This window comes from Dipodomys spectabilis, unplaced genomic scaffold (assembly GCF_019054845.1).
Source record: "Dipodomys spectabilis isolate Male_0828 unplaced genomic scaffold, ASM1905484v1 ptg000023l, whole genome shotgun sequence".
In the NCBI taxonomy this organism is placed as follows: Eukaryota; Metazoa; Chordata; class Mammalia; order Rodentia; family Heteromyidae; genus Dipodomys; species Dipodomys spectabilis.
This window is the reverse complement of record NW_024870700.1, coordinates 6,030,350-6,052,613: the sequence shown is the minus strand read 5'-3', so window position 1 is coordinate 6,052,613 and position 22,264 is coordinate 6,030,350. Positions and strand designations below refer to the sequence as shown.

Below are 22,264 nucleotides of genomic sequence, written 5' to 3'. Positions count from 1 at the left end.
GTAATATAATTCATTTTTATCAAGACCTAACAAAAATGTAGACCTCAGCTCTTAAAAGAAATTCTAAGTACAGCTGGAGCCAATTTTTGGCTACTGAAATACCTGTCATCCAGATGGGGTCTAGCAGAGCTGAAGTAACAAGCTCCAAAAATTGTCAACAGCTGAATATCACCAGTATTTATATTTATCATCTGAATTATCCCTTTTACTATTTTGAAATGTAACTTATATAGGTATTATGAATTATATAAATGAGTTATATATCAGCTATAATTATTGCATTTTATTTATTGCATTTTATTATATGTAATATGTAATAATTAATGTGTAAGTATATTGATCTAATAGAGTTGAAAAAGAGAGTAGATGCATCATAAGCCAAGGAAGACAGAAAAAAATAATGTCATATTTTATTAAATATTTAAAATGGTAGCCAAACTATTGATTTCTTAAATATAGTATTTTTAAAGGTTTTACTTACATATCTGAACCAGGATGGAGCTCCTCACAGAAATACTGCCTAGCAAAGGAATAGTACACTTCCACTATTAATTCCATGAAGTCACTACTTTCAAAGGTGCACAGCACCACTACTACATATTAAAACAAAACAAGAACCCAAGGAGATCAACAGTGCAGGTCAACTAGAAGCATATTCTGAACTAACATTTCAAATGTAGACAGTACACATTTTATTTCATCCTGTAAGGCATCCTTTGTTGAGCTCGCTCCTACTGGTTTTTTAGAAACAGGGCAGCTCCACACTGGATCCACTGGTCCTGGTTGGCCCCGCAGGGAACATGGATGTTGGTCACCACACAGTCCCTCTCTGAACTTGTGTAAACAGGCAGAGAGATGCACTCTTCAGGGGAGTAGGGACCATAAGCACCCTGTTTAAAGACAATGTTTAAAATAGATTATTGCAAACAAAGCAGATTCTGTGCCTAAAGAAACAACGGAAAATCTTTTTTTTTTTTTAATTTAATTTTGTTTGTGAACATACTGTACAGAGGAGTTACAGTTACATGGGCAGGATAATGCGTACATTTCTTACCAAGCATTGCAGCCTCCTCCTTTGTTTACCCTTCACATCCCTTCCCAGCCTCCCCCCTCCCCCCCTAATCCCAATCCTTCCCCCCCCCCCCCCCCCCCCCCCCCGCACCAACGTTGTAAAGCTCGTTTTGGACATGACAACTTGTACTTCTCATTGTTGCAACAGGTCCACCTGTATTCTTAAACAACTGGTTTTTCCCCATCTCCTCCACAAGTTATACTGATATCAAATATAGTGAAAGCAGGGGTTATACTGTGGGGGAGGGACATACAAAGCAACAAAGAGATAATCTTATAAATGTGTTAGAAACACATGCATGAAAGAAAAAAACATTAAAATACACATCTAAGGGTTCATTTTCCTGACATCACATTATCTGACCTTTTCCGCTTGACTCATACCTATACTAGATATTACAAATAAGGGAAACCATGGGACCTACGTTTCTTTGGGCCTGGCTTACTTCACTTAATATAATTTTTTCCAAGTTTTTCCATTTCCTAACAAATGGGGCAATGTCATTCTTTCTGATGGAGGCATAGAATTCCATTGTGTATATATACCACATTTTCTTGATCCATTCATCTACTGAGGGGCATCTGGGTTGGTTCCATATCTTAGCTATGGTAAATAATGCTGCAATAAACATAGTTGTGCTGGTAAGCTTTAGTGTGGTCTTGTTTGTAAACATTAGGGTAAATGCCCAAAAGTGGGATTGCTGGGTCATAGGGGAGCTCTATGTGAAGTCTTTTGAGGAACCTCCATACTGCTTTCCAAAGTGGTTGAACAAGTTTACATTCCCACCAACAATGAAGTAAGGTTCCTTTCTGTCCACATCCCCTCCAGCATCTGTTGTTGTTAGAGTTCTTGATTTTTGCCATTCTAACTGGAGTGAGGTGATATCTCAATGTTGTTTTGATTTGCATTTCTTTTATGGCTAGGGATGTTGAACATTTCTTCATGTGTCTATTGGTCATCCTTCTTTCTTCTTCAGAGAAGTTTCTCTTTAAGTCTTTCGCCCACTTATTTATTGGGCAGTTGTTTCTTTGAGGATTTGTTGTTGGGGGGTTTAATTTTTTGAGTTCCAAGTATATTTTAGATATGAGACCCTTGTCCACAACGGAAAATCTTCTAACCAGTAAGTTGTTATGGAATACTTAGATTAATAAGCCCCTGCTATCACACTGCAATAATTACTCATGCCCAACTGAGTTTCCTTTCAGTCTCAAGATATTTGAGTATTTTGAACCAATAATTCACAATATTTATTTCCCAATGTTAAATCTCTATTCACTCATCATATAATTTTAATACTTCTCATTAAAATTGTAATTCAGATAAAACCTACATTTTCCAGTTTGTTAATGTCTCTTAAATCTCCAAAATTTATATAGGTGTATGCTTTTTCCTTAGCAATACTTATGAAGAAACTAACCACAGAGTCTTTTTTTTTTTGGGGGGGGGGTTACATTCCATGCATGGTATTTCCCTCATACTTATTAGCCAAAACCATTGTATACATGCTATTACACACTCTCATAAATAGAAGTGCAGGTGTGGCTCAAGTGGCTGAATAGAGCCATGAATTTTAAAAAAGCCAGTGAGAGCATGAAGTCCTGAATACAAGTCCCAATATAAGCACACACTAACTAATTTCTATCAAGATGCAACACAATGTCTGGTGTCTTTTTGGATATTAGAAGCTAATAATGATGGTGATTTCATTCAAGAGTATAAAATGGTAATTTGATTCTATCCTTTTTTTAATTCCATTTATTAGTTTTTATAAGAGAAAGTACAGTTTAAAGTTTACACAGAAAAGGTTGTCTAAATGCATCTAGTTTATTTCATTCAAAATAATGAAACTGGTGTTTGTTGATATACCTCCAAAGTATATCCTTTTCTAAATAGATTTTAATTTGCTAATTTCCTTTTCTAAATAGATTTCAATTTGTTAATTTGGCTCAACCTGTGCAATTATCTTATTAATGTTCAAATTGTCAATATTTAGTGGTAGTACTTTAAGTTGGCTCCTGAGTTTTGCTATGTCCCTAGTTGTCTTCAATGGCTTCACTGTATTTCTGGTATGGTAGGATGGTACAAAGTCACATACTTTTGTCCTATAAGTACACGGGTTCAAGAGAAATGGTGGAGGAGATTATAATTTAAGTGGAGGAATGACCATTCTTATTCTAGGATCTTTCAGTGATAAAAGCTCAGAAATACATACCCCCCCCCCAACATATATACTAAAAACATTTTTAAATGAGTTCATAATGGTACTTCCAGTTCAAATTGAAAATAGAAGTTAATAAATAAGCTGGACTCCCTGCAAAATATTCCAAAACTGGTCAGTTTTAAAACCCAGTGAAAATTTACCCATGGTACATAGTTAAGATGTGCAAAGTTGTCACTGAGAGCAGTTGACTAAAGTTCTGGCATTTGTGGAAATCACCAATTTTTGGCCCTGGAATGCCACTCTGGAGAGCTAAGTGGATGACCCTCCCAGTACCAGTTTCCCGATTATAAAAGTACAAGTGACACCTGGACACCTCACAGGGAGGTGAGGGAATCTGAAGACACCGTTTATCCATCCATGAGGCTCTTTCTATTGTTAAATCATCTAGAAAAAATTTCCAAGCTGGGCAAGAGTGGCTCACGCCTGTAATCCTAGCTACTCAGGAGGCTGAGATCTGAGGATCACTGTTCAAAGCCAGCCCAGGCAGGAAAGTCCGTGAGACTTTTATCTCCAATAAACCACCAGAAAACCAGAAGCAGCACTGTGACTCAAGTGGTAGAGCATTCACCTTGAACTGAAGAGCTGAGGGACAGGAAGCACCCAGGCCCAGAGTTCAAGCCCCAGAACCGACAAAAAAATCCAATTTTTAGCACCCATGCTACATGTTTCTATAAGAGAAATGTATCTCTCCTACATGGAGAATTTTTAAAAGCCTATTAAGTCCAAGTGGGCACTAATTTTATGAAATTACAATTACTATCTTTTCTAATCCTCTTTCTCCCACTCCATTTCTTTCCCACACATGTCTTTCAGAAATTATTTGTTCCTAACATTCTTAAATCTTAACCTGATGTGCATAAAAAATTTGTCATGTAGAATCATTCCCTGAATAGGTGAAAACATCAGCCATCCTAGATCTTTCCAGTTCTCTCTCTGCATTGATGATTCTGCCAATTAGTAGCATTTTTGTGTGCTAATAGTGTACCTAAAACTTTAAGCAGCTAAGCATTTTACATAATATTCTTTAGACTTAAATTCAATTTAGGAAACACAAATATCTAGTATTTTTGGGAAATTTCAAAACTTTCAAAAATTAAAATATAAAAAATAATATAAGGATTTGCAGAAAGAATGAATCCTGAGTTGAGCTGAAAAATACAAAAAGTAGGGATTAGAGTTTCCTTCTTTTTTACTCTGTTTAAATGGCAAAGCATTGCCTGTAACTGCTCAGTCTGGCCTGAGTTTAATAGCCCTTGAAGAATAGCCTTCTGGAGCTGCTTCAGGATTTTTCAGCAAAGAACAGCATACTTGTCTTTGGACAACTGATTTTAAAGCCAGAAAAGGTCTTGAATTATCTGTCTCTGCCACCTGATATTTGCTTTGCTTTCCTATTTCCTTTGAGATCAAAAATGAAATGGAAATGTCTTTCAGCGATATATTTCTTTCTAGTCAGGAGATGTCCCTATCTCTTCACACCAGTAAAATCTCCTTTTAAAAGGAAAGCTCTGCATATGCACTATCAGCTACTAGGCTTTCTGTTTCTAAACCCTTACAAACCTAGTTGGAATCTTATACAATGTTTTAAAGTGCAGTGACAAATCCTTCTCCCGAGACAGACTTTTATTAGTTTGGGCAGGGGGTGGGGGGGAAGAAAAGTGTAAACTTGCTCTTAAGTCACTAAAACCTAATGGTCAAAGTAGAAACAAACCTAAGGTTTTTAGCATTTTCATGATCAGAGCTTTTACATACATAGATATATGAAGACCTCAAGTAACTCACATTAACACTACATATGAAGTGTTTATAATTAAAATGTATTAAAATCTAAGTATTATGGTTATACTGAGCTGGGGGAGCAGTTTTGTGGCTTTTGCTACTTTACTCAGGGCTTGTACTCTATCACTTGAGCCACAGCTCCATGTCCAGCTTTTTTCTAGGTAAGCTGGAGATAAGAATCTCTCAGTGGTTGGGCGCTGAGATCTGAGGATCACTGTTCAAAGCCAGCCCAGGCAGGAAAGTCCGTGAGACTTTTATCTCCAATAAACCACCAGAAAACTGTAAGTGGCTCAAGCGGTAGAGCACTTGCCTTGAGCTGAAGAGCACAAGGACAGCACCCTAGCCCACAGTTCAAGCCTCATGACTGACAAAAAAAAAAAAAAAATCTCTTGGATTTATCTGTCAAGACTGCCTCTGAACCTGAGCAGCTAGTACAGGTGTGAGTACTGGTGTTTGGCTTAGAATTGGATGTTGATATCCTATTGTAAGTACTGCTTGTGGATTTCTGAACAATTACTGTTAAAAGCTTTGGATTTTCTTAAATAAATATTCATATGCTTTTTCTTTTCAAAAAGACTAAACTAGAAATTTCAATGTGTTATTTCTCAATGATAAAATTCATTTTTCTTGTAGTAAGCAATACATATATTTGCTGCTTTTTAGGAAAGGGATTCCTTGCCATGTATTAATACTTACGTTTTTTAAAGGTCTTCATGGAGGAAAGGTCATGTGTTTCAACTGCAGCTATATGCTTTTTTTTTTTTTTGCCGATCGTGGGGTCTGAACTCTGGGCCTGGGCGCTGTCCTTCAGCTCTTCAGCTCAAGGCTAGTGCTCTAACTTGAGCCACAGTGCCACTTCCAGTTTTTTCTGCTTATGTGTTACTGAGGAATCAAATTCAGGGCCTCATGCATTCAAGACAAGCACTCTACCACTGAGCCACATTCCCAGCACCTATATGCTTTTTTAAAAAGGAATTTGCATTATACTTCCAATAATTGAAGCTTTCATTCTTTATCTGCCTATTTCAGCATTATACTGCTATTATTTGGTGTGAAACTAAAATAGTATTTATACCTTGGTTCTGTCACTCTGTTCCTAGTTGTGGGGAAACCTCTAACCCCTGAACATGGTTAAGCACTGGAAAATATCTGCCTTACTCAGCTGCCTCAGGAAACTAACATAAAAGTACATGAGGTGCCTAGCACAATGCTGAAAAGAACAGGAATACAAACAGGGTTCTCACTATATATTCTTTATGTGATTTCCAAAGCAAAATGGGTTAAAATGTCCTACACATCTTAAAAAGATTTTGACTATAAAATCATTTGGTTAAGATTAGAAAGCAGAAATACACAGGCCAGAATAACTTGTTGAAAGATTATGGGTAAATTACCTGTGGAATCCAGCCCATAAAACAAGGGAGAACTGCTGACACGCTGGGAGAGTCATGTTGATTTTCAGAAAGCTGATTCCCATCAAAACTGCAGCCTTCCAATAGCAAGCCACTGATCTGCCACAGAAAATATTGTTAATATATTCAGTGACTCTCCACTTCAAAATGGGCATAGCTGAAGATCAAAGGCCACATGTTCCATTGTGGCACCTTACTGGAGAATATAAAGAAAAGGTACAGACTAGTAACTCAGACTGAATTCTCACTTTAGCTTATATGTAAATGCCATTAACCATGTACCCTCAGATGCCTTGGCAACAGAAATGAAATCTGGTGTAAAGTAAAACAGAGCTCCTTCTTTGATTTTCTCCAATGTCAATCTACTTTGTCACCTTTATTCTCAAGAAGTATAGTTTAGAGGATACGTATGTTCTCTGGAAAAATGGCAGGCTTAATTTTTAGTCACAATCATGCTGGAACAAGCCTTTCTAGAAATGCAGAACCCCTTCATTCAGAATATCTACACTTGAAATAAAAGAATGAGGAAGAGACAAGCAAAGGGCCCTAATATCTTCACTGTAATTCAACCAGGTGAAGGTGCTTCTTCCCTGGGATGGGAGGAATAAAGAGATGACCCTTCAACAGATTCAAAAAACACTAGTGGGAAATAAGAATCCCTCTTTCACAAGCTATTTAAAATAGTTGGAAGAATTTAGATTAAATGAACAATAGCTAAAACTGTTTAGGTGAAGCAAAATTACTAAAATTACTTGGCTCCTTCCAACCAAAAGCCTTTTTTCTTTAAACCGTCTGCATTTTTTCCATTCCAGATAGACAACTGAGTCCATCCTATTATTTCATTTGTAGATGAGAGGAAAATGTATTGGAGCATACTTTACAATTTTAGTGATGCTGTACTTTGACTAATTATCCACCACTAGTCAACAATAACCCATGCTATTTGTACATGTGTACTTCATACTTCCTGCCTTAAATTTGGCACTAGTGTCTTACTGTAGAAGACACATTGTTTACTGAGGAGGTGGCATGGTATCTGTGTATATTTACCATTGAAGTTGAATGTAATAGGTGTCTGAATGTGTACCTTCTGTCATGTCATGTACCCTAATTATTTTTGCTTTGCTTGTATATGGCACAGCTTTCAGCATAACAGGACATCTTTATTTTTTCATCGGTGGGATTAATATCAGATTTTACATTATAAATTCTTATTTGTATTGTAATTCTTATAGGTCAATCTGTGTTGATCTCACAACAATTAGACAGAAGTTTCAGAATCTGTCTTCATTAGCTATACATTTTTAACCCAGATAACCATCTAAAGTTAGTACCTTAATTTGCAGCTTTGCTTCTTGAAGTCTACCTTTCCACGAGGCTACAAATTTAAGGCTATCCACAGAATGGCCCATTGCCCTGTAAAGTTGAGGAATCAAATGTTACAAAGAAGTCATTCTCTGCTATCAAGCTCAATGGTATAGCAGGGATGAATGACCTCAACATGGCTCAGGAGACCTAGTTAATTCCACAAAACAACCCCCAGACACTAAAATGAGATAAGGAACTGCAGCTAGATATTCTTCTTTATCTTACATCAAAGTGTGCAAATAATACCTAACTGCATATACAGGTTACAAGCTCTCTTAGCAGAGTGGCTTTTTACTTTCTCCATTTTGACACTAAGCCTCAAATGTAGGCACACTATAAATGTCCAATAAATGCTTATCAGATTAATCAAAATACTAATATTCCTTATATCCTTAGAAAGTATAAAATGAAATGTCCAAGTGACTATACAACTAAATTTTGTTCAGCTTATTTGTGGTAGCATCTCTTTCACTATGTGCTCATTGGTTTAAAAAAATGTTCTCTGAATACAAGCTAGTAATCCTACCCTGGTATAAAGAGGAATTTGATCTTGACCATGAGATCCTGTTCTTCACACTGTACAATAAACATTAGTACAAATATAAAAAAAGTTTTCATATATTCCAAAATCGTAGCTAGCCACCTGTGGATGCCGAGCAAGCCAGTGTGATTGGGGAACTTGAATTTGAACTCAAAGCCTTGCAGAAAAGATTCTACCATGTGAGAGCATCACCCCTCATTTTTCAAATATGGTCTTACTTTTATCTGGGGCAAGTCTCAGTCCATGACTGAGTAGTCCATGACTACTAATACCTCTTGAGTAGCTCGAATTACAGTGTGAACAACACCACCCTGCTTTTTTGTTAAGGCTCTAATTTTTCTGCTATGCTAATCTTTAAAAGTGACCAGAAGGATCACAGTTCAATTTAATAGCTCCATGTGACCTCTGGTTACCATATTTCACAGTACAAATCTAGATAAATGACAATTTCAAAAGTCAAATTCCATTATTTCCAATCCTAATAAAATATTTTAATTAAAAGCAGTGTTTTTTAAACTAAAATTATCAGGGAATAACAACTGTCTGGATTCTAACAATAAATGTATTTTAGAAACTCAAAGCAGCTCATTATTAATTACCTGGCAGTTTCCTGGCGAAGTGCATTAAGAAAAGTATCCGGATGAAAAAGCTCTGACAGATCAAGTGTATCAGAAAGAAGAGCCTGTTTTTCAGCTTTATCCACCCAGTTCTAGAGGAAGAGAGAGAAAATGAACATTATAAATATACATGCACACATACCCTCTACATCACTGAAGATCTGTGATGCACAAGTCATTTGTGCTGAGAGTTTTGCACTTAAGTTTCCAAATGTGTCTGGGAAGCCTGACCCAGCAACTTGCACTACATCCATCCATCTGTCCAAGTAAGCTTCCCTCTATATACTTCTACTAAAATTGTGCTCAACATAAGAGCCTGGGAAGTTAGCTTTCTGCATAGCCTTTCACTAGGACCTCCCAGTGTTGCTCCAGGCCTGCCTCAGTCCACAGGCTCATCAGCTTGCAAACAGTATCAGACGTGAGAGTGACTTGCACCTTACAGCATCAAGGGTCAAAGGAGAGGGTAATACCCAAGAGGACAACATTCTCCTTCACAGGTGGCTAAGGCTTTTCCACTTACCTGAACTTACCTGTTGCACATCAACTTAGTTAATTTGGAAACTCAACATAAAGTTTTTAAAGTATTTTAAAAATTCTCACTTAGAACAAAAAATCCCAGCAAAACCTTATCCAAGATTGTTTCATCTACTAACTGATGTTAGGCTCACCACTGCTCTGCAGATTAGCAGCCCCTGGTTACAAATAAGAAATGGAGCAAAGCAAGGATGAAGGTCTTGTCCAAGGTCACAAGCTCAGTCAGCCATGATTTGCTTTTCTATTTCCTACAGGTGTCAATGGGCATGTACACTGATGATTCTAGCAGGTGCAGAGATGGGATTGGAATAATGTTAACTATTAAAAACTTAACAAAACTGCCATTTACTTGGTAAGTCATTTTACCTAATTTATAAACGTCCTAGAAGAATCTTATTGCTGCTCTGAAAAAGGTGTGTTTTATGTACTGTAACAGCCTATTATCCACCTCAGCTATGATGAGAATGAGAAATTAAAATCTCCAATGCTACCCTACTTGCATTAATGTTGTAATACATTGACTAGTATTCAAATCCTATAGTACAAAGACTTTAAAAAGATACCTCCCAATCCAAGTATAATTCTTTCAGATATCCTTAACAATAATAAAAATATTCTCAACTAATTATACAAGGTAAAACTTTACTCCCTACTTTGAGTTAAACAGTCAACAAGTTACTCATATCACCCTTTTTACCTAATAAAATATTTGTTATTCAAAAACCATTTAAATACAACTTTTCAACTATATTATTTCATTAATGCCTGAAAGTTAATTTTGAATTCAAAGAATTCTAAATAAAACTAAGCTAGACGCTGATTGCTTATGCCTGTAATCCTAGCTCTTCAGGAGGCTTATAGCTGAGGATTTCAGTTCAAAGCCATTCCAGTCAGAAAAGTCCCTGTGAGACTCTATAAAAAACTGGAAGTGGAGCTGTGGCTCAAAGTAATAGAGAACTAACCTTGAGCAAAAGAGCTCAGGGGCAGTGCCTAGGACCTGAGTTAAGCACACAACTGAAAAAAAAATAAAAAAGCTTATTAACAAATAAATGTATATTTGTTTAACCTAACTAAAGTCCTGTGGTAAGAATGTTATTGGACCAGATGGGGAAAAATAACTCCTAGTCTATTAAGCTTAAAAGTACAGAGTAGCACAAAGATACCGTTTGATAAGTTAAAGCTATATACTTCACACTGAAGAAAAAGAGTGCAGCAATGTTGTAGCTAGCATACTTAGCTGGCAATATTTTTCACCAAATGCATCTAGTCATGGCCAAGGATTTGGTTTGAGATAGAATATAAGACTTAGTCTGATCTATGATTATGAGACTTTACAGTATACCTAAAATTCTTAAACAGCTGAAAGAATGGAGCAACTAGATGCCTGGACGGCTTCTTTTTAACTACTTCTGCACCTACCTGAGGCCATTCTCTTTTCATTCACTATGTTCCTTGGAAAAGGTGTTTACAGTCAATGATAACAGTCAATCATTCTTTTCAATGACATCTTTTATTCCCACATTTTTTCTTCTAATTTACTGTAAATTTAAAGCCAAGGGATCTGAGAATAAATTCATCCAGAACTAAAAAGTCTAATCTATTCAGAAAAAATAAGTGCCTCAGTCACTGCTTTTACTAGAAACAAAACATTGGAAGTTTCTCAGATCACTAAATGAATAGATGTAACAAATTACAGCTCATCAGCAAGGTATTTTACCAAAATTGTCCTAGAGTTAAAGCCTCCAAATTAATCATTAAAAATAAGACATTTAAAATTGTTGGTATATTACTAGACACGTCATTCTTGAATATAAATTGCTCCTGAGCCCAAACTTTGGTTTATCATCATTCAAATAAATCTTGTGCATTAGATTTGCTAGTTACATTATTATTCCTAGAAGAAAACAAAAGTATTCTCTGTCAAGTTTACTCGCTAGCTTTTGAAGAGATAGAAAATTTGCTATTCAAATCGTTTAAATAGGGATACAGGTGGACCCATTGCAACAATGAAATGTACAAGTCGTTATGTGGAAAAACGAACTTTACAACTTGGGTGGGGGGGGCGGGGGGAGGATGGGAAGGGATGGGAAGGGGAAACAAAGGAGGAGGCTACAATGCTTGATAAGAAATGTACTCATTATTTTGCCCATGTAATTGTAACCCCTCTTTACAGTATTTTCACAATAAAAAAAAAAAAAGAAAATTTGCTATTCAACCTAAGTTTAGTTGAACTAACTTCCTGGTATTCTGGTCATTTTTAACTATATATCCTTAAAAATAATTTTCTTGTCCCATATAGAGCAAGAAATTTCCATAGGGAAAGATTGCTTTCCCCATTAACTTTAGAGAATTGCTTTAATAATGTGTGCTGAATACATTAATGCAAATATACTATCCATTAATGTTCACTAGCCAATTACATTGCCTTTAAATCTTGATTGCAGCTCTAAAATTTTACTGTTTTGATTTTTATCCAGTTAATTTCCAACCATTTTTTTTTGGGGGGGGGGGGGTCAATCGTGGGGCCTGAACTCTGGGCCTGGGCGCTGTCCCTCAGCTCTTCAGCTCAAGGCAAGTGCTCTACCACTTGAGCCACAGCACCATTTAACTCATAGGTTACTTAAAATTCTTTGGCCAGTATCAGCACACCATATCTTTTCCTATCATTTGACTTTTAACTTCTTTGTGTCTTAGTATTAAATGTCCTAAAGCTATCACTGCTGGCACTGTTGAATTAACCCGCTAGTCAACCTGCTTTCCTTCTTCCCATCTCTCATCTACTCATATACCAACCTCATCTGCTGACTTCTCATGCACTTAAGTCTTGGGAGTCCTTTTCACCAAACAAGCTTACAATGAACCATATCAAAGTCTCTAGCAACCTTTTCCAACCTCATGTCCAGAGATCTCTCTTTATGTACACGATCTATTCAAGCAGAGCATGTTCCTGCCTGAGAGATTTTGCACTTGCTGGTCTCTTTGTGGTCCCTCAATAAGTTTACTCATGTCTGCTTAGCGATACTGAAGTATTACTTTTCTGAGCCCAGTCATCTCTAAACCCCTTAAACCAACATCAGTTTTCCTTACAGCACCCTGATGTTCATTAGAAATGCAATTCACTTCTCAACACTTAAGTCATATCTGTTACTTGTCTTTCCTTCATGTCGGCGCAACAAACAGGTGCCTACTTCAACACTGTTCTATCCCAGAAACAAACAGTACCAACATTTGTTTAGTACAAACATATTGAATAAATGTAATACTGTCAAATAATGCCAACAAAGTGGGGAGGGAAGGGATGGTAGGGGAAAAACAAAGGAGGGGATAAGAATGCTCAATGGTAAATGTACTCATTACCTTACGTAACTGTAACCCTCTGTACAGTATCTTTACTATATATAAAAATTAGATTTATCATCATATATAGTCATTTTATATGCCACTTGAAAGGAAAAATATTTATGTGATCTCTGGGTTAAAATTCTTAGTCTAAACTCTGTGGGTTATTGCATGAATAAAAATTTCATGAGGAGGCAGCTGAGGATATTTCCTGGCATCTTTCCTCATGTGCATACCTTACTGAACAGCTTTTTTCACACCAAACCTCTAGCTAAAGAAATCAGAGATGATGGCACAGTAGATTTGTAATTAGTTATCAAGGTAAATCCGATAGAAGACATATTAGAGAATAGAATAAGCATGTAAAATCATATGTAATTATCACTGACAAATCTTTTGAAAGCTGTTTGATCCAGGAGTCAAATACCATTTGTTACAAACAATATTGTGTTTAATAGAGCAAACCTATTGACCACAGCAGAAGTTTTACCACTTCTATTATTGTTTTGTAGCAAAATTACATGACCTTAAAGACATTTTCAGCTGTCTTGTTTTATATATATATATATATATATATATATATATATATATATATATATAATATATATATATATTCCAATCTCTAAATGGTAGAAAATGGCTACCTTAACCCAAGGAGAGCATTGAAACATGATTTCCCAAATAAGAGTAACAACATGATAGACACTAGTAACAATCACTGGCTGGTTCTTTAAGAAACTACCTAAGAGTGTAAATAGTCACTGCATGTTTTCTGTGTAAAAGTCCTCTTATTATGCCAATCAGAAGGTGCTAAAATTGGTATGCCTGTGATGAAGACTGCAATGCAGACAGAATTCAAGAAGGCCAATTATGTCACATTTCTAAAACTAAGATTTATCTTTTGCAAACAGGGTAAATTGTGTTTCGTAGGAATGCTTGTATAAAACTGCAAATCACCATAGACTACTATTCAGTATTCCATGTGCAAGGAAGTTAACCACAGGAAGAATTTATCATCTGATAGTGCTAAAGAATTACTGTCCCTATAAAAAATGTTAACTCTTCAATTTTGTAATACTGCTGTTATTAAGCTATTCACTGGGTAAATTTCACATATACATATGCTAACTTCATTCAATAATGGTGACAATGTAACTTAGATCTTGGCTTGTATATTAATTTTAGGTTTCAGGATTTGAACCAAAATATAAATACCACAACTGGATCAAATATATCTACATTTATATCCTTCAACACTATGATTCCTGTTGTCAAGAATGTCATGTTTCCCAATTCTACATTTTTTAACATTTAGAACAAAGGTTGATATAGAACAGAAGCAGTATGTATATGAATTTACAAGGTGGTCCTTATAGCCAAATACTATCTGTAAAATGCAATGCTATACAATGCAGAGCTACATGCATACTTCTATCTTTTTACAAGTCTTCTGATAAGATTTTAGTGAACCCAATATGTGTAAAAAGTACAATATTTACACATTGTACTACTGATTATAAGAATTGCTAAGTTAGAAAAATGATGAATTTCCTTTTCTAAGAATGCAAAGTACTACTAAATCTTCCAAAAGACCAGTCAAAAATAAAGAATGGTATAATTCTAGTAACACTTTTAACAGCTGAGGTCTTAATCACAAGTTTTGAATGTTTAACTTTATACACTATTTGAACAAGCTATGCTTACTGGGAAGATTTAGATGAGAGGCAAAATCCTAGAAATATATCATGAAGTCTATAGAATGCTTCTTAGCCTTGTAGCCTAAGTCATGATTACTGGGAAATACAAAGAGAGAAATGAAAGCCTGTCAATCTACTGTCAATCTACCTAAGCATTAGCCCCCTTTGATCTAATATTTCATTTATTCAACAGGTATTTATTGTATGAGCAAATTATTGGATTTCTGCCCTTGTAAAGCTTCCATTTTAGCTGAAGAACACACAGAAAAGTTGAAAAAAATACGAAAATATACAGAATACTGAAATTATCACTATAGAGAGACAAAGAAGGGAGAGAGTAATTACAACTTAAAATACAATGATCAGAAGACCTCACAAAGAAGGTGACATCAGAGTAAAGACTTGGAGGAGAAGGTTTCTTTTAGACATTTGGGAGACGGCATTTCTGCGTAAAGACCCAGAAAAGTAATGGGCCTGATCAAAGAAACTCAGAGGCATTTAAGGATCTGGTGTTCTGGATGACTAGTTTAACAGGGACATTATAACCTACAGCTTGTTCTTCAAAGCATTTGAAACAACCAGGGCATGGGGCTTGGGATGTGGCTTAGTTGTAAAGTGCTTGCCTAGCATATATAAAGCACTGGGTTCGATTCCTTAGAACGACATAAGCAGAAAATGTCAGAAATGGTGCTGTGGCTCAAGTGGTAGAGGGCTAGCTTTGAGCAAAAGAAGCCCAAGGACAGTGCTCTGGCTAGGCCTTGAATTCAAGCCCCAGGACTGGCCAAAAACAAACAAGAAACAACCAGGGTATCGGGATATCTACCCTCCCCTTTATGAGTCTCTGAAGAGTTGAAAGCAGATGGATTCAAGTCCACAGGACTAGGGAGGAGTCTTGAACAGCAGATGACTAATGTCTTTTACATTAGAACCAAGACAATGAGAGAGGGCTCCTAGCTCATGGCCTCTGTTATGTGTAGTTGTCAACAAATGATAATGTACACCTCAGAGGTTTAAACATGAAGCTGTAAATAGTGAGGGCCAAATTCAGTATGTAGGTAGGTATAAGAATAGATGAAGTCTTACTGGATAGAGAAGGATACAGATTGAGTTTATGTGGTTAAGACAGCTTAGTTGTAAAACAGGGGCAAAAGAGACGAAGAAGGGAGGAAAGCAGTGGAAAATTTACAAAGGAAAAAAGGAGCCTTTCACACACTGATCCTACAGGGAGAATATTCCTTAAAGCAAACTAGTCATAGTGATGAACTGGTTCAGTTACTATGTGTAACTAAATTTTCTCTAAATTCTCAAAAATGATGGAAAGGCACAATAATCAGAAGGAATATATAATCTTTAAAGAATCCTATGCAAAAATAAAATCAAATGGCAAAACACAAAATGAGAATACATGATGTTTCCTGTGCAAAATCACATTATTCTCACGGGTAAGAAGGTCATCTCAATATGCATTCTCTGACTAGGAGTCACACAATACAATCACTGAATAATTCAGTCTTACCTGTATTGCAAGGGCACGGGACACAAGGCCTCTGAGGTATTGCAAAGGATCGTCAGGGCCTTCCCACTTGCTCTGCCACGTGAGAGGACACTACAATTTAAAAGGGCCAAACTGTTTACATACACAATATTACATAGAAGAGGCTTCAACATCAGTGGCAAGGGAAAAAACTGACAATTTACATTATTCAAACCGTAAATTCATTTCATTGATATGTCTGTTTCCTTTAATTTCATTGAAGTTGACAGACACAAAATGAATTAATACTTCCCTAAAAGGGTGACCTTCACAGAAATGAACTCAAATTAGTAAACAGAGTAGTCAATTACCATATCGTGAAACAATATATGATTCATAAGGAAATCAAATTAAAAATCTTAAATTCATTTAAAAATTGGTAAGGATAAAAAAAAGAATGTTATTCCCTTACAGTATTTTATATATAAAGCAGCATAATGCAAATTTACCCATAAATTTTAATTGAGATATATGGTACGAAGAGAAATGAAAAAGGAGTGGGGGGGGTGGGGTGAGAAGGGGAAACAAAGGAGGAGGCAACAATGCTTGATAAGAAATGTGCTCATTACCTTGCCCATGTAATTGTAACCCCTCTGTACGGTATTTTCACAATAAAAAAAAAAGTAAAAGGAGTAGGTACTGTAAATATTTAAACCCACTAAAAATATAAAACCACCCTAACAATGGTTGCTTTATCTAGAAAAAAGACCTCAATAATGTTAGCACCTAGACAACCACTGACGAGTAACTGAAAAAAATGTTCAACACCTATAAGCCGTAAGAGAAATCTAAATAAAAACTGCATTGATTTTTCTCATTTAACCATAAAATGGCTAACATCAAGTAAACACAGTCCAAATTTTTCTAGTGATACATAGAAAAACCAATCCATATACACTGCTGGTATAAATGTATTCTAATCCAGCCACCATGGAACTCAGTATGAAAGTTTCTCAAAAAAGTAGAATTACCATGTTGATCCAACAATATCAAACAACAAAAATCCAATTATTACAGAATTACCTGCTTGCCTATCTTTACATTAGCCAAGTTACAGATCAATAGATTTGCCCATCAATAGATGAATGGATAAAATATGGTGTGTATATATATACTATATATGCAATTAAGTATAAATATAATTTATATCATTTTTAGGAAAATAGAGCCAGAAATCACATTAAGTGAAATCACTAGTATAGTATCACAAAGATACTACTGCATATTATGTGAAGCTTACATGGAAAAGAAAAGACTTGAAAGTAACACAGGGAATGTTAGGGTACCGAAAAGGAAAAGGACCTGGGAGGGGCATAACAGCGGGTCATAGAAGGATTAATATGATCCAAGTACTTGTACACATGTAAAGATATCTTATTGAAACCATTACTTTGTAGAGTTAAGGAAAAATGAAGGGTCATGAAGGAAATATTAGGCTTCTGAGAATATAAATTCCAAATAAAAAAGTGGTCTATGTGGCATGAGAGAAAGAAGAAATAAGATCATTTCAAAAATAGTAGGAAGTTGTTCCTTCGAAAAAATTAACAAAATTGACAGATGCTTAGCAAATCTTATCATAAAAAGAAGAGAACACACGCAAATAAATAAACTCAGAGGTGAGAATGGAAACATCACCACAGAAACAAGATTCAGAACATTATAAGGGAATAATTCTCAAAACTTTATGCTAATAAGTTTGAGAACTTGGCAGAAATGGACCTTTTCCTAGCAAATATTGACATGCCGAAACTAAACCAAGACGAGTTAAACCATCTTAACAGGCCCATATTAAGTACTGAAATAGAAACAGCATTAAGAGACCTCCCATCTAAGAAAAGCCCAGGACCAGATGGTTTTACAGCGGAATTCTACAAGGCTTCAAAGCAGAGCTCACACCAATACTCCTCCAACTCTTCAATGAAATTGAAAGAGAAAGTTCACTACTGAACTCATTCTATGAAGCCACTAACCCTCATTCCAAAACCAGGCAGGGACACATCAAAGAAAGAGAACTACAGACCTATTTCTTTGATGAACACTGATGCAAAACTTCTCAACAAAATGTTGGCCAATTGACTTCAACAATTCATCCAAAAAATCATACACCACGATCAAACAGGATTCATTTCAGAGATGCAAAGCTGGTTCAATATATGCAAATTAATTAATATAATTCATCACATCAACAGGAGCAAGGATAAGAACCACATGGTTATCTCAATAGATGCAGAAAAAGCATTTGACAAGATTCAACACCTTTATGATGAAGGTTCTGGAAAAATTAGGAATCCAGGGAACATTTCTCAATACAATAAAGGCTGTATATGACAAACCTACAGCCAGCATTAGACTTAATGGTAAAAAACTAAAGCCATTTCCTCTTAACTCAGGAATGAGACAAGGATGTCCACTTTCTCCTCTTCTCTTCACTCTAGTATTAGAATGCCTAGCTACAGCAATAAGACAAGATGCAAACATAAAGGGGATCCAAATAGGGAAAGAAGAAGTAAAACTCTCCCTCTTTGCAGATGACATGATCTTGTATTTAAAGAATCCCACGGACCCCACTCCCAAATTACTCAAGCTGATTCAAAACTTTGGCAAAGTAGCAGGGTATAAAATTAACCCTCAAAAAATCAATGGCTTTTCTGTATGCCAACAATGAGAAAAGTGTGGCTGAAATTAGGAAAGCAACTCCATTCATAATAGCCCCACAAAAAATAAAATACCTAGGAATTAACTTAACCAAAGAATTGAAGGACCTCTATGATGAAAACTTTAAGAACTTGAAAAAGGAAATCAAAACAGAACTTAGAAAATGGCAAAAAAAAAAAAAAAAAAAAAAAAAACCTCCCATGCTCCTGGATTGGAAAGATCAACATCATGAAAATGGCAATACTTCCCAAGTGTATCTACAAATTTAATGCGATACCTATCAATATTCCAACCTCATTCTTCAAGGAAATAGAAGAGGCAATCCAAAAATTCATATGGAACATAGCAAAAACGATCCTCAACAGAAAGAACAGTGCTGGAGGAATATCAATACCAAATTCCAAACTCTACTACAAAGCCATAATAATCAAAACAGCTTGGTACTGACACAAGAACAGTCCTTAGGACCAATGGAATAGAATTGAAAACCCAGAAATGAACCTACAGACCTATATCCATCTAATCTTCCATAAGGGAGCTAAAAAAAATAGAATGGAAGAAAGACAGCCTCTTCAGTAAATGGTGCTGGAAAAATTGGTTAACTACTTATAGAAAACTAAAGCTAGATCCTTATATATCACCCTGCACCAGAATCAACTCCAAATGGATCAAAGACCTCAGAGTCAAAGCAGTCACTCTGAAAACATTACAGGTTGGAATAAGAGAAACCCTAGGTCTCCTTGGCACAGGCCAAAATTTTCTTTTTTTTTTTTTTTTTTGTCGGTCGTGGGGCTTGAACTCTGGGCCTGGGCGCTGTCCCTCAGCTCTTCAGCTCAAAGTGAGCGCTCTACCACTTGAGCTACAGCGCCACTTCCGGTTTTCTGGTGGTTTATTGGAGATAGGAGTCTCACGGTCTCTCCTGCCCGGGCTGGCTTTGAACCGCGATCCTCAGATCTCAGCCTCCTGAGTAGCTAGGATTACAGGCGTGAGCCACCAGCGCCCGGCTTCAAAATTTTCTTAATAGAGACCCAGAAACACCACAAATCAAAGAAAGGTTGGACAAATGGGATTGCATGAAGTTGAAGAGCTTCTGCATGGCAAAGGACATAGCTAGCAAGATCAATAGTAAGCCCAGGGATTGGGAGAAGATCTTCACTAGCCATACAACAGACAAGGGTCTCATATCTAAAATATACCTGGAACTCAAAAAAATTAAATCCCCCCAAAACAAATCTTCAAAGAAACAGCTGCCCAATAAATAAGTGGGCTAAAGACTTAAAGAGAAACTTCTCTGAAGAGGAAAGAAGGATGGCCAATAGACACATGAAGAAATGTCCAACCTCCCTAGCCATAAAAGAAATGCAAATCAAAACAACACTGAGATACCACCTTACCCCAGTTACAATGGCTATAATCAAGAACTCTAATAACAGATGCCGGAGGGGATGTGGACAGAAGGGAACCTTACTGCATTGTTGGTGGGAGTGTAAACTTGTTCAACCACTTTGGAAAGGAGTATGGAGGTTTCTCAAAAGACTCCACATAGAGCTCCCTATGACCCAGCAATCCCACTTTTGGGCATTTACCCAAATGTTCACAAACAAGACTATACTAAAGCTACCAGCACGACTATGTTTATTGCAGCATTATTTACCATAGCTAAGATATGGAACTAACCCAGATGCTCCTCAGTAGATGAATGGATCAAGAAAATGTGGTATATATACACAATGGAATTCTGTCTCCATCAGAAAGAATGGTATTGCCCAATTTGTTAGGAAATGGAAAGACTTGGAAAAAGTTATATTAAATGAAGTAAGCCAGGCCCAAAGAAACATAGGTCCCATGGCTTCCCTTATTTGCAATAACTAGTATATGTCTGAGTCAAGCAGAAAAGGTCAGATAAGTTGATGTTAGGGAAATGAATCCTAAGATATGTATTCAAATTTTTTTTGTCTTTCAGGTGATTGTGTCTAACACATTTATAAGATTATTTCTTTGTATGTCCCTGCCCCACAGTATAACCCCTGTTTTCACTGTATTTGATGTTGGTATAATTTGTGGAGGGAAAAGGAAAAAAACAAATCGTTTAACTAGGGATACAGGTGGACCCATTGCAACAATGAGATGTACAAGTCGTTATGTCGAAAACAAACTTTACAACTTTGGTGGGGGGGGGAGGAGGAAGAATGGGTGGGGGGGAGGAAGGGAAGGGATGGAAAGGGGAAACAAAGGAGGAGGCTACAATACTTGATAAGAAATGTACTCATTATCTTGCCTATGTAATTATAACCCCTCTGTACAGTATTTTCACAATAAAAAAAAAGAAGTAAAAATGGTTGTTCACTCAGCAAAAATAAATAAGGACAATATAAATTAATTATTTGATAAAAATAGTAGGAATCTAAAAGACATTCTTGACTTACTTTTACTGAGTATTCAGTAACCCACTTTGCTTGTTTCTACATAAATAACTATTCTGTTCATAATGAAGCTCTTCTGAAGTAATAAAAATAGCATTTATGTGGTACTCTATATGCCAAGCACTTTTCTTATAAAGGAGGTTTTATTATTATCCTCATTTACAAATAAGAAAAGTAGTTTAGTGGAGTTTAAGTAACTTGCCCAAGTTACACATAGTAAGTGTACTCCAGAGACCACATTCTAGCCATTTTGCTATACTGTATGTCTACATAAAATATCATTTTGCTACAGCAAAATGTATCAGTGCAGCTTCTTTACCTTGGCTGAGAAAACTGCTCTTAACCTCATCTCCCTTAAATTTTCTCAGCTTCATTTCTGCTAGTCATACTATATTATACAAGTCACATTCTTATGTTATCACTCCCTTCTCCTTAATTTAAAGCCAATTATTTTGCCCTTAGGCAGCATATAGAAGAGCTTTAAAAGTAACACACTGAAGAATATTTCTCTTTTGATTTCAGTAGATTTAAAGTTACATTAATTTTGACAACAAGATCTGTTTAGATTCAAATGCTGATCTTAGTACTGTGATTATTTAACAGTCCTTGTTCCTCAAGTTTCTCATGGTAAATCATAATAACAGTAGTAGTAGAGCACTCATTACTGTAGTAATTCAACATATCAGTCAATATAAAGTTCTCAAAGTTTTCCTTTTTTTTTTTTTGGTCGGTCGTGGGCCTTGAACTCTGGGCCTGGGTGCTGTCCCTCAGCTCTTCAGCTGAAGGCTAGCGTTCTACTACTTGAGCATCAGCCCCACATCTGGCTTTTTCTGCTTTTGTGGTCCTGAGGAATCAAACCCAGGACCTCATGCATGCATGGCAAGCACTTTACCACTGAGCCACCTTCCCAGCCCCCTTACTGGTTCTTTCTGTGTCTTGATTTTTCAGGACTGACAGTGTTTCTATTATAGTTGATAATACAGTACAACACTATAGTAATTTTTGTTAATCACAGTTGATTAAAATACATTAATTTATACATTAATTTATACATTACAAAGCTATTAAAATTCTT

General features: G+C 36.2%; 1 protein-coding gene across 1 annotated transcript in view; it reads right to left on the bottom strand.

The window, feature by feature from the left end:
• Positions 1-386: 386 nt before the first annotated feature.
• Positions 387-22,264, bottom strand: part of Dync2h1 (dynein cytoplasmic 2 heavy chain 1) — a 169,353-nt gene continuing 147,475 nt past the window's right edge. The window contains exons 85-89 of the mRNA XM_042674847.1: positions 16,094-16,183; positions 8,990-9,099; positions 7,816-7,897; positions 6,464-6,580; positions 387-890 (exon numbers count right to left, since the gene is read on the bottom strand). Of these exons, the coding sequence (XP_042530781.1) occupies positions 732-890; positions 6,464-6,580; positions 7,816-7,897; positions 8,990-9,099; positions 16,094-16,183 (558 nt within the window). The 3' untranslated portion in view covers positions 387-731. The remainder of the gene's footprint in view (positions 891-6,463; positions 6,581-7,815; positions 7,898-8,989; positions 9,100-16,093; positions 16,184-22,264) is intronic.